Genomic DNA, 13,901 nt, shown 5'->3' with positions numbered 1-13,901 from the left:
AAGCTGGCAAAGAATCCGTGGCCCTGCCAATTGTGTGGCCTAAACCCAGAGCCAGCACAGGAAGGTGAATGGTAAAGCATAACCCTCTTGTCTGCAGGTTTCCTGTTGGCTACTAGCAGAGGAGGAGGTGTTTTTTTTTTTTAATTTCCATTTGGTGAAGGGAAAATCACAGCTGTGCTTGTCATGCCCTTCTGGTTGGGTTTGTCATGCAAAGGAAGCAGAGCCAAAAGACTGCACATTCCCAATCAAAACTAATTGGGATGAAGAGCCTTTGTAGTGCAATTAGAAAGGGAGAAAGGGCTAGAGGAAGTGGATATGGCAATTTTGCAACACTCTTTATTAGCTAAGTACCACTCAGAGAATTTGGTGAAAGGTGCTTTCTAAGTAAAATTTGTTGTGCTATAATTGATTTCTGTCATAAAGGGGAAGCAGGGATTTTCAGGATGAGCTTTAGCTTTGTATATTGAGATTATGATGCCAGATGAACAGCTAACAAAACTCAGTTTATGTTAATGCCAACCACATGGAGCTGTTTCTACAGGGAGTCAGAATAATACAATTTGTACAGAAAACAGAGATGCCGCACATCAAAGAAACCACTTTATTTACCAGCTAATCAATAAAGAATGCCTGCTGCATTGCTTTTCTTCAAAGCCAAAGTCCAAGGATATGACAGAGTAGAAAATGTAAAACACAGTAAGGGAAAAAAAAAAAAATCCCCCACACAGTGGTGACTACTTAAAATGCAGTCCTTTCCTCAGAGCTGGAAGACATTTCTCTTCATGGGACAATCAAAACACTCATTAAATACCAATGCTTTTTGTATTGATCATATATTCATTGCAGTTCAAATATAGCGCCTACAGCTTGGCAAAATTATGTGGCCAGTGTGTGACAAGGAGGAGGCCATATTATAGCCTTAGGTTTATTCACTGTTATATCCACTAAGATCTTACTAATAATCCTTGTGAAACCTTTTAAACAAAGAAAACTAAGAAGGTATCAGGAGTGTACATAGTCATTAGAGCAGGGAACCTTGACTGGGTTCTATTCTGGTTCTCTCTCTGCCAAACTTTGAAACTGCGGTTCTTTGTGTAGCTACCTTTTTTGATGATGCTTTCAACATTTCAGCATCCTAAGTAGCTTAATTTTTCCATGGGTCAGTCTATCTGCTTGTAAATTTGGTTTCCTACAGTTATGAATAATGATTTATATTATATATACTACTGTAATATTTTGAAAAACTGGTGAATAGTCAGAAACACAGTATTTAGAGTATCCTTTGGTGTGGGTTAAAACTGACCATGAGTATACTCAGAATCTGCAGTATTAGAGAATACTCAGAAACCCCAGCCAAGTTTAAGGCACTGTGAAAGTTAGTCCTTGACCCAAATATTTTTTTTCTGTCTAAATAGATGGAACAGATAAAGGGTGGAAAAAGAGGAAGACTATTCCTATCATTTTACTGCTGGGAACAGAGGAGCAGGGAAATTAGAGTCATACCAAAAGTTTGTGGCCCAGCTAGGAGCAGAAGCAAAATGCTGGAGCCATAGTCTAGTGCTCTAAACCACCCTGTTTCTGTAGGTAACACCTAATGAGGAGGTACTTTAGTGGAAGTGCCCTACAGAATATAAGTGCAGATCACCATTTAACCATTGATCATCCTGTTTCCACTGCGTTGACATTCTGATTTTATGATGAGCTCCATTTCCTTTGGTGAGGGAAATAACCTCTTTTCTATACAGTGACGAACGAGTAACATCAAAAAGTGTTTTTACAAGGAACGTACAGAACAAGATTAAAGGAAGCCAGTGAGGGAAACAGTTTGTTATATTTTCATTTCTGAAAGCCACTAATCCTCTGGGTACTGATATTGGAGACCAGTTCCTGGAAGTTTTCTCTCCTGCAGACATAGAATAGATATGAGTTATTATTTTTAAGCTTCTGAGCATTGAACTATTCACCTCTATTGTTTATCTGACATGACAAATGCTGCCGACTTAAGGAACCTTTGTCATCAGACCTACAACTGCAGAATTCTCCATTTTGCACTGTTTTCAAGTGAATGCAATTATTTAGCAAGTATTCGACTGCTATAGAAATACATCCAGGCTTCTAAATTATATTTCATTAATTTTAGGCACAGACCCAGAAGAAACCATTCTGAATGCTTTTAAGATTTTTGACCCAGAAGGAAAAGGCCACATAAAGGCAGACTAGTAAGTTTATTTCAAATCCTTTTAAAATAATAATAATAATAATAATAATAATAATAATAATTGCACACGCTTAAAGAACTGCTTAAAAGCTGTATTTTTCATGGTGTTTTAAGAGACAGAGGAACTATCAGGCGGAAAAACATTTAGCTTTGTAAGCCAGAGTTAAAAGACTGGACTATTGTATGAATGTGCTTATATACCAAAAGGAGATGTTATTGTCTTCAGACATTGCAAGAGGCAACGGAAATATAATCACATGTAGGCCATTAGATAGCCTTTTTTGAAGGTCTGGATATAAATCAACACATGACTCTTTGTAGATTAACTCCATATGTAAATTAAAATGAACGTCTGGTGCCTAATTCTCAGAGTGCTTGACTAAAATGGGAAATCTAGTCTCCTTTTTAAAAAAGTGATCAATTTAATTAACTCTGGGACATGGTTTTAGTGAGGGTATTTTCCTTGTTATGTGTTTACCATTTGAGCCTTCTGCTTCGAGACAATCATTTGCTGTAAAATTCCACTAGATATGGTGGGAGCCAAACCAAATAATACTGCTAATAATATGGCAATTATTGTCAGTATGGCTATTTTTTAAAGAAGGAGGCAAGTCCTAATTTGTATTCATAACCTGTAACATCAACAAAGCAAGGTAAAAGGACTTTAAGTGCTAATTGCACAAATTTAAACTCTCATTACACTGCCAAAATGGTGCAAGAAGGGCATCAGTTAAATGAGATAAATGATATCAAATCAGGGCAGTGGATAAGGAGGTCTGACCTATGGCTCCAGTGGAATGCTACATGTGCCTAGGTTTATGCATATGCTTATATTCCTTGGTGAATTTGGGGGTCTATAATTTTACTGCAGCAGCTATTTCAGGTGGATTTTACAAAGCATAGTACGTATAGTAAATTTATTAAGGAACCATGAGTTACAAAATAGTATTTGCATCAATTAATTCTGCTAATGTTGTGATAAAGTAAATGAAAACTAAACATCTTACCAGAACCTCTGAGGTGGAGTTTTCTATGTCATTATCTTAAATTACCAATGAAAGTTAGTTGAAAATACAGAATTTGTACAAAAAAGTACAGTATTTCTTACCATTACCAGTATGCTTTTTTGCTGACAGTACCCCAGTGGGTATGGGAGTCATATTATGGTATGCAATAAGCAAAATAAAAGCAAATAGACAGTCTTTTCACTAAAGAACTTCTGAACTAATTAAAACACAACAAGTGGATGTAGCAAACAATCCAAAGAAACAGAGGGTTAATAATCATCCTGATTGGTTTGGGGTTAGCATTATCCAAGCAGCTTGGGAAGAACAGTCTGAGAAACACATCAGAAGTGACTCAAACCATCAGAATAAAATGTAGCCTGTTGCCAAATAGGCCAGATCACATGGTAGTGAAATCACAACCATGAAAATACAACCTTCTGATAATACAAACCCCATGAAATGTTATATTTCCTACCACTCTCTGTAACAATATATTGCATACAAAATCTGCAGCTTGCCACCCTGTGCCCAGTTCTACAATCCTTGAGTGCTGGAAGCCAATTGGAGTTTGGGGCAAATTAGGAATGCAGTATCACACTCCAAAATGAAGATGAGAGAGAAATACTTTTATTTTTCCTTGATGGAAAAGGTCAACTTTGTCCCCACCCCCACTGCACTGCTAACATTAGACAATTGTTTTAGTTCGTCACCACAACAGAGCATAATGTTTACTTATTAGACCCGAGGGTATTGTTGATCATTACAGAACAAACCATTAAATCAATTCCGTGAATGTCTTTGAGGTTTAACTTCTATTCATATGCTTCCAAAATTTAGACATTTGAAGGTTTTGAAATAATTTTTATGTTGGCTTATACAGCCATTTCAATATGACAGTTAATGTTAATAAATAATATTTCTCCATATTAAAAAATCCTGGAATGTTTCTTTCCAAAACGAGCCATGTTGACCTTTTAATCAGAACTTCTTTTTATGTTCATGGAGTTAACATCCTTCTGGGGATTTTTACGTTTCTTCCCTCTGCGTGTTTTCACCTCTAGTCTGGAAATGACTCACTTAGTCCATCTGATGGTAGCTGGGACGGAGTCTTCTAACCTTTCCAGAAGCTCCAGGAGTTTATAACTTACTTCCAACTTCAATGACAAACTTTGTTTGTCTGCATCGTTATACCACACATAAAATCCTTCCTATAGCATGATGTCAAAAAGAGAAAATGCTTTAGGTCACATTCTCAGCTGGTGTAAACTGGCATAGTGTTTGGAAAGGTTAGATGATTCAGTCCTAAATGCCATTCATTGGACAAAGTGAGTCAGGCCAACAGCAACTGTGCCTCATGCTGATGCCAACAAAACTTTGCAGATTTGTACCAGATGAAAATGGACCCAGGGAGTTTACGTGTGCGCCGGACCTTCGGAGATTAGTTTGGCTGAGCCAGTGATGTTTCTAATCACATTTGTAGAGCGCTGCTTGTTTTGACTCACCTGTTTTTTTCCAAGACAGCACTGTAGAAAGGGCAAACCCTGTGGAAAACCAAAATGTCCCAGAGATTTCACAGATAATTTTAAAACAGCTTTTGAAATATAAGAATGCAATGGAGTATTTGTAACTGTAGAAGGAATTGATGTCATCTAGGACAAGAGATAAGTTAGACTCCCATGTCAAGGCAAACAGATACCTTTTTTTGCCCAAGACTTTGATTATTTTTTTTTGAGTAGCAAATAGTCTTTAAAAAAGAAAACAAGATGCACAAAGAAAAGAGTGCATAATATCTAGCTTTGGAAATTGTGAGTGTTTATTTCCCTATAAAATAAATAATGGAAAACGTGCATAGATGCTTAACTCAGTCTTTCTTCCTTATGAGTGTGCCAGAGCCTACTGGGCTGTGCATCAGAAGATTATAATTAGATATTTGATCTTTTCTTTTCCCCTAAATACTTTAAGCATGTGAGTGGAAGACACAGAGTGCCCGGATCTCTTTTTAATTCAGGCCTGTTTGTGATGAAGTTTATTTGTGACTTCTGACAAAATTGCTCTAAGTGCTTCCTTCTATTCACCAGGCTCCTTCCTGTATCACACTTCCTATTTACATTTGCTAATGCTGTTTGCCCCAGTGCACATATATCCAATAATCAATTTATGCTCATGAGAATGATCTCTCTACTTTTGCACCCACTCATCATTTGAGAATTCCACTTCAAAAAATGCAATCACATAACAAAAGGCCAGGATAACAAAACAGAAACAACAATATGAGAGAAAAAGCTGAAGAAAGACTTTGCTGAGTAAAGGGAATGGTAAAGTAATGCAAGAAAGATATGTACAATAGCTTAAGCTCTGTCTGTGACTTCAGAGTATTTCCTGAACTTGCATGGATATTTTCACCCTTGTTCTTGTGGGCAAGATCCTTAATCATTATCCAGAAACTTCTTTTTTCACTTTCCCTTTCTGTCCTTCCAAATGAGCACTTAACATCAACAAGAAAGAGATTCAGAAGTGTATATGCCTCTTACGCAAATTGGGATGTCTTTGTTGTAGCCTTTTCCTGGAAAAAAAATATGTGGGTAAGAGATATGAGGAAGTACAGTTGTAGCTTTGCCATCAAAACTACACTTTTATTTGCGTGACTTTTTTCACTTGAGATGCATAGTGCATGGGAACAGAAAGAGAAGCTTCACTATTTTGCCCAAACATCTGCATCCACAGCGGCTGAATTTTGCTCTCACATGGAAGTGTTGCTGTGCAGGCATAATTTCTGTTGTAAATAGTTAGTTTTAAATATTCACTTTAAAAAGCAGAAAGGGCTGCTTCCAGAAAAGCTATTGCTCTCACACACTGCCCCCCACCCCCCGCCAATTCTTCCAAAAAAGCAGCCTTTTTTCAAACCTACAACCTAAACCCAGATTTCTATGCTTGTTTCAGCTTTTGTTTTTGTACAACAGGCTGCTAACCTGTTATCACAGGTTTATAGTCTGCTTTACCAATCTAGAAAAAATCTTGATAATGTATAAATACCTTTGGCAGTAGCAACAGGAGACAACTCTACCTCTTCAGCGTGAATGCAAGCTCTTTGAGATTAATATAGGCATACTCCTACAGGAAGGGGAAATTATTAACATAACTGAAAGGGATGTTTATGTGATATAACTGACTTCATACTGGTGGATGTTCTAGCACATTGCGCATATACTGCCCTCAGTACATGAGTAACTGGGTGAAATAGAAAGAACTAAAAGAGGTTAGACTAGAAGCAGTAATCATTTTTCCTAGCTTTTCTATTCACCTATAAACTTAGGTAAAAAAATTACATGCCTGACTGACTTCCCACAATGGGTTTGAAAATAGAGAATAAATCAGCTGAGAGTCTGTCCCAAAAAATATTCTCTTTGATGTGGTTGCATAGGATGCAGATTGTGTGTGGGATAAGCTCCGTGTTACAGTGCTGTAACTCCAGATCAAGACATTGTACCGTGAAATACAACAGGTCTCATGCAGTTTCACAGTCTCCTCTGGGAATGACTGCATGCAAATAAAGGGATTCTCAGATGATGATTCGGAATAGCTGTTGGAGTTCTCTTTCAAGTCCTCTTTCTCATTTCATGCTCCGTTCCTTTCATCCTCAGATTTTACAGAAAATATTCTTTCTTTTGGTTTTGTTAAGTGATCCAAACTTTAAACAGCAAGTAAGAAAACCTACCATTTTAGGTTAAGATAAGCATACAAAATTGCTGTATTTCAATTAGAGTAATAACCTTAAACAATTTTAAACCTCTATAAAATGTGACAAAAGCAAAATAAGTTGGCAGAGCGAGGCATTGACACTGATGGCTGCCCACAGAAAATCTCTTACAATATCATGTAAGGATTAACAGCTCTAATTTATGCGGTCACACAGATTTTCTTTCATGCAACTTCAGGACGGATCTTGCCATCTGAATTGTCATGTGCCATTATCACCCTTTAATCAGGCTATTTCATTTTATTTGAACAGCATCAAAGAAATGCTTATGACACAGGCAGACCGGTTCAGTCAAGAAGAGGTAAGGACCACCTTCTTTATTCAAAATAGGAATCTATCTCCAGCTACTATTCAACCATAAGTATTTGCCCCTCTTTAAATGCATGAATTCAGCTGAAATCCAGACTGAAAGAAGGTCGATGCCAGTTCTAGCAATTAGGAACAATTCAAAGCATCTCTTCTGAATAGCTCCATGGCTAAATCAAAGTCAAACAGATTCTTTGGACTGCCATCCAAGTGTAAGCATGGCCTATCTCTTGCTGTTCTTTCCTATGGCAAGCTGGGCAATGAATTTACTATAGTCCAAGTGGGTTTGGGTGGGGACTGTGATCTGGTTTCCATTTCTGTGAGAGTTATTTTGCTTGAAATCTGAAATGAGGTACTGACTTTGTGGTTTGTGTGAGACTGAGCATGGATTCTGCCGGCTGGGAGGAATTTAGTGAGACTTTATTTTCAGAGGAGGAGTTTGAGTGAAGTTGGTTTGTGGCAAGAACAGATTGGAGGGCAGACTATAGTACGATATTTGGCCAGGGTTTACCTGGATTTCAGGGAGAGCTCTTTGCAACAGGGAACCTCTTGGGATTCTGGCAGGACTGTATTAACTAGTTGTGTCCTAATCCCTATTGCAATTTTACTGAAGCTAAGGAAGAAGTTTCCACAGTGGTTAACAGATCAAGACAGAAGGGAGCTGAACTGGGTTGAAAATGAAAAGCAGTATATGTCGCTGTCCCACGGTCCTACGTTTGTAACACTTGTCTCCTCTTTGCTTGGCAGATCAAGCAGATGTTTGCTGCTTTCCCTCCAGATGTCTCTGGTAATCTTGACTATAAGAACCTCTGTTACGTTATCACCCATGGTGAGGAAAAAGACTAAAGAGGAAAGAGATGAGCTCCTCCTGTGATGGTGCACCAAGTTACTTCATAATGCTTTTGTGTGCAAGACGAAGGGCTAAACATTCAGTATGTGAAGCCATGTGGTCATCAGAAGAGAACCAATAAAACAATTGAAATTAGATTAAAGTTGTTTAATGCTCCTGTTTTTATAAAAGATGAAAATACCATTTTTTTCTGTCAGTGGTTTGAAATGGAATTTTCTTGATGAACTGGTGCTTTCATGATTTATTGACAATCCTAATGTTCACCAGATGGTCCACTGCGCACTGCAGTGTTGCTTAACCTCTTTATACATAAGCTCCGTGTATTAATTGAGAAATCCTCTAACTTATTGCACCAGGAAGAGTATTTGGTAAATAGAATTCTGTTCCGTTTGACAGCCCCTAGCAATGAAAGTGTAAATAAAACAGTCTTAAGCTCTTGTGAATATGCAATATGCCCTTTCTGTCTCAGTGGTGTGGCCAGTATCATAAGCCACTTGACTCATTTGCTTTGGTGCAAAAGAACAGAAATAGTGGAACAGTGGCTATTTTCCTCATAGTAAAATTCACCTAGGTGCACTTAGACCCCAGTAATAACGACTTTCCCCCTTCAAGGGTACCATTATTATGTGTAGGAAGTTGTCCATGAAATAACAATAACACCTAGTCTTTCGCCTGTTGATAATTAGCATTGTTTTACAGGTGAGGTGCACACTGGAAGGATGTTTGTCAAAAATCATCAAAGGTCTAGGGACAAAGACAAGAAAAAAACTCAGGATTGCACACGGGGTAACCAGGGTTACACATGAAAACAGGCTGCCTCTCACTTTTATAGTCCAAGATCAGCCTGGTTTCTAAAACAGGCTACAGTTTCTTGTATTTGGACTTCTAGGAACTGGACTTATTCTGCCTATGTGGAATATGGCATGAATACCTCCTGCGTGGGAGTCAGAAGGATCTTGCAGCCAAAGTAAAACAAGTTTCTGCTGTTTTAACAACTAATGAAAATGGTTTCCTTTTGCATCAGTGTTGTTGGCACTGAGAGGAAGTGACAAGTCGCTTATTTTCTGTTTCCATCTTGGTCTTTGTAGAAAGAGAACTTGAGGGCAAGGTGTCAAATTCTGCCCTCGTCAGGAGGGGCAGGAATCACATGAAAAAGCTTTAGCATCTGCATGACCTGGGGACATGACATTCATCCCCACCTGCATTTTTTGTTGTTCCAGCAAAACCCTGCACTGGGGGCACTTCAGTAATGTAGCACAATTGAAATGAGAAGGCTTTTAGCAGACACAAAATTGATATAATAAATCTCACCTCTTGTCCACATAGGTGGAACCACCTATGTCCAGAAACATTGTGCATATTCCTGTATCAGCAATGCTTTTTCTAGTGTAAGTAGGTGATTCCCAATTGTATCTACCCATAATTATCTCACTTAAAAATATTAGTGGACACAGCTAGAAGCAAAATTCAGCCCTTTCCTGCACAAATCTTGCTAAAGATACAGAAAGGCTTTAGCACTTCTTGCCATATGTTCCTGTAACGTTTGAAAAAATGGTATTGTCACCTCCACCCTCCCTCCCTACAAGGTATGCAGCTTGACTGGGCTTTGGGGACTAGTCATACTTCATGCAACGCAACAGTCTACATGACTCTTTTTTCCCACCTCATGGCTTTTTCACCAGAGGCTGAGCTTTCCCATTCAAGCACGGTTCTTACCTCTATTTCACACGATAGCTCTTTTCTCCCCAGAATGTTGTCATCTTCATAGGTGTATGACCACTGCTTATGGGATGGAGTTGTAGATAGGCAATGGGAGGTCACAGAGGCAGAGGATTTTTGGTGGCACAGTGGAAAAGATGATTTATGAACTTCTGCTTTAGGCTCTTATGCAGACCCAAACAAGCAACAGCACTTCCCAGCAAAGGAAGGAGCTGCTTATGGGAGCAGGCTGCAAAATGGATGTTTCTTTACAGATTTCATTTTGAATTGCTCAAGTGGTGGGTCCAGAAAATGATCTTGTATGATGGCAAACACACATGCAAAGTCTAACACTACCTTGTATGAACTCCACAAAAGCACATACCCAACCAAACGAGTACTGACTCTTCTACTAGCATGAGATGAAGTCATTCACGCATCAGATGTTGTTTACAGCTTTTGCACCATTTAAAGATTTCAGAATGAGACTGAAGACTACATAAAATGACATACATGCTTACTTTTGGCCTTCAGTCTAGAGAAGTTTATTTTTCCTCATGCAAGCTAGTAAGCAAAAACTTTGAGGATAATGCTTTTGAAAGATGAGGTCACATTTTTCCATCAAAGCTTGCACGCTTTCTGGTGGGGCCTTTTTCAACAGTTACTGCCTGGTCACAATTGCAGCTCTATGGCATCTTATGCTGATGAAGGCCTGGTCTGAGCCATTCCACATTCTCCTTTCACCTGGCTCCCTAAATTTCCTTGTCTGTCTGCAGCTGCTAGGGCCCTGAGTGTACTAATAAGCCTTAATGATGTTGACAAGCATCACCTGGAAACTCCACTCACACCTGCTCTCTGTGGGTCCAAGGGCCCCATTCAAGCTCAGCCCATGGCCTTCAAATGTTTCTTGAGCTACACTCTTGGACCTGCGCTACTTCTTGGGTCTTCCATATCACTGAGAACCTGCCTAGCGATCACTGACAGTGTATGGCTCCAGTAACTGTCCTTGGCTGTAACCCTGACCTGCAGCTTGATTTTTCAGCTTGGTCTTGAACCTGCCTCATCATTATAGACTTGCCTGATGATCTGGACTCTTGAACCTGACTACCATCTTTGTGCTTTCCTTGTTGGGACATTGGTGAGGCTGTTTTCCTGCTGGACATGTTACCACACACTGCTGCAGGCTCCCTGTTCTTTAGGGAGCAGCTGCTCCCTAGCAGCTGCAGATGGGGTAGAAGCATGGAGCTGTGGGGAGGATGGAAAACAGGATCACTTTGGTGCAGTCTAGGTTGAGCTAAGTTTTGTCTAGATGAGCAATTTGTTTTGGAGCAGTGCAGTTTTGAAGCAAATCACTTGATTGCCCCTACTTACCTTGAGCAACCGAGGTAGGTTTTCTTGGAGGAAGCTGAACCAGAGGCTCTGCTTGAAATTCAGCCGAAATTCCCTCCAGATCCTGATGGGAACCAAACGGGTGCAGGCTGTGAGGTCCTCCCGTAGCTACAAAACATTCGTGCACTACTAGAGTGCTCTCAACCACCCAGAGCTCTCATGACACTCTGAAATGGCTCATGGGCTACATAAGGCCCCAGTTCCTATGTGCCCCTACCTACTGCTTTTCAGGTTTTTTGCAGTTCTGCTGCACTTTCCTCATTGGTCAAAATAAATTTCTCCCTTTTTTCCCTGTCTGTTTCCCCAGAATTACTGCATTTCAAGGGTAGCACAGCAGGTGTACCTGTTACGGACTACTTGAAGAGATCTTCCGGTTGGGCTACGCTACCAAGCTTGTTGCTCATTTGGACCTCCGCACCTTGGGTTCTTGGACCATCAAGCAAGAGAATTTGGAGCTGTAATCCTCCCCTTCTAAAAGGAGAAAGGATAGATGTTCAGATAAATATAATGAAAATATTAAAGATTCTTAGAATGAGCCTGTATCAATCCCAATTTTGCGTCAATCTCCATTTTCACTTGTGGATGTAGGGCTGTTCTTGCAGGTTTTGGATGCATATTCAAATAACTAAAGGGGACAAAGAGCTGAGATTAATTCCACAAAAAGAGATTCTTACCAAGCATCATTAAAATGATCAGATGGGAACTGAACTTGCATGAACCCTGGCAGTTGCTCTTTAGCATCAGCCCTTTCACAAACAATTACTATTTGGATGGGAAAAAACAAAGAAACAGTGTAGAATTGATAATGTCTTTTATTAACTCTTAAACATTTAATCCTGTAAACCTTTCTGAAACCTTGTGAATGGGTAGAGCAGCTTTTGAAATATACTGTTATAAAAGTCAGAGAAAGGTTCTTATGAGTTTTCCCTGGCTTGTTGTTCTGCTTGGAGGCAGGATTGTTGTTAGAAATGTTTGTCTGACCTGCCTAAACTTTCTAGGTAGCCTCAAGTCCAAAGCTAGCCTTATATTTATGCATTTTTTCTTTTCTCTACCATCTAAGCTAAATCTTTCTGTCTGCAGATTAAGCCAATTTCATCCCTTGCATCCTCTTTGTAATGAACATTAGCACACTGGAAGACTGTTTAGTTTTCTTTTTTTCCAACATTCTTTTGCCAACTTTTTCTCTCAGTGATCTTTTCTACGCTTCTAATTCTTCTTGCTCTCTTTAAGGATTACCTTAAATTTGTGCATATTTTTCTTAAAAAATGGTATGCCAGCTTGGACACAAAATTCTAGCACCAGCCAGAATGGAATAATTATTTCAGGGGTTGGTTGTCTGTAAAAAACCAAATAACCTCCCCCCTCCTCAGCCCCCAGCCCCACCTTCCCTGTGATTCAGCAGCAGGCAAGTTTATGTATGTTTCTAGGCAATGTGGGTAAAAGTTTATTCCAGAACTCTCTTTATTAGTAACTGCTTGCTTCTGATCCCCCTGTAGCCTGTTCTATCCCAGAAAGTTTCTTAGATCTGATTCCCCTCTGCCTCTGTTACATTGGTAACGTGCCAGCATGGGTTAGCTGAGGACATACCTTGTATTTTTACTAATGTTAAAATGCTGTAGATTATCTGAAAATACAATGTCAGTACTGTTTAACATTTTCATTGATGACCTGGATGATGGGTCTGAGTACAACAAATCCATAATCTTCCTTGTGGTGTCCATTGACAGGATGAGAGGCAATGGGCACAAATTGAAATGAAGGAAATTCCGTTTAAACTTTTTCATTGTGATGGTGGTCAAATATTGGAACAGGTTGCCCAGACAGGTTGTGGAGTCTCTATCACTGCAGATATCCCAAACCCAACTGGATACGGTCCTGGAAAATTTGCTTTAGCTACTGCTGCTGTGAGCAGGAGGTTCGGTCTAGACTATCTCCAGAGGTTCCTTCCAACTTCAATAAATCTGTGACTCTGTGATGTTACATATGTCAGCCTTGTTAAAACAGCTCCAATGATACTTGTCTTTTACTGGGTTGGCATATGATCAATCTGTGCTGCACTCTGAACTTCAGATCCTTTCCTGAGCAGCCTAACCAGTTATTCTCCAAATTTTACTGGTGCCGTTGTTCTAACATGTAATGGTCTGTACTGATCTTTAATTCCTTCTTGTTGATTTTCTACCTTAAATTTAAGGCTGTTCTGAATTCTATCCCTGTCCTCCAAACTCCACATAATTTGCCTTAGCTTACTGTCCATCATCCACAAGTTCTGTATAAGTGTTCTCTGTTTTGCCCTCCAAATAGTCAATATTGAACAATATCTGACCCTAGGACAGTCTCCTCCTCTTCCTCCTCCCTTGTCATCCTTGAAATGCCTTCTGATTTTAGCAGTGGTAAGTCATGTTGGACATGTTTTTTAACTGTACGCTAGGTCACTGGTCTTTAACCTGCCTGTAGGCAACAATACAGCAAAAGTTTCTCACCTGTGGGCCTTGCCCCATCAGTCTGTTTACATTCCTGTGGTTATCAGCAAGCTGTTATCTATGAACCACAGCCAGCCATATCTCTTTAAGTCATCCTATGGTAATGCTTATATCCAATGAGAATGGACTTCCCACTGTGAACAGGGGAAAACCAACTTCAACAAAGCTGGTTTATATGCAAGAACAAATCCACTTG

The 13,901-nt window shown here is 39.5% G+C and overlaps 1 protein-coding gene across 2 annotated transcripts in view; it reads left to right on the top strand.

Moving 5' to 3' along the window:
- The window catches only part of MYL10 (myosin light chain 10), a 50,967-nt gene extending 42,692 nt beyond the window's left edge, over nucleotides 1-8,275 (top strand). For both annotated transcript variants that reach the window (XM_027791124.2, XM_027791123.2), the window contains 3 exons: nucleotides 2,141-2,219; nucleotides 7,235-7,283; nucleotides 8,036-8,275. In XM_027791124.2, coding sequence (XP_027646925.1) covers nucleotides 2,141-2,219; nucleotides 7,235-7,283; nucleotides 8,036-8,134 — 227 coding nt within the window. In that variant the 3' untranslated portion in view covers nucleotides 8,135-8,275. The remainder of the gene's footprint in view (nucleotides 1-2,140; nucleotides 2,220-7,234; nucleotides 7,284-8,035) is intronic.
- Nucleotides 8,276-13,901: the final 5,626 nt, after the last annotated feature.

Source organism: Falco peregrinus, chromosome 2 (assembly GCF_023634155.1).
Source record: "Falco peregrinus isolate bFalPer1 chromosome 2, bFalPer1.pri, whole genome shotgun sequence".
NCBI classification, from domain to species: domain Eukaryota; kingdom Metazoa; phylum Chordata; class Aves; order Falconiformes; family Falconidae; genus Falco; species Falco peregrinus.
Note: the sequence above shows the minus strand (reverse complement) of the source record. Positions and strands in the feature narration are given on the sequence as shown.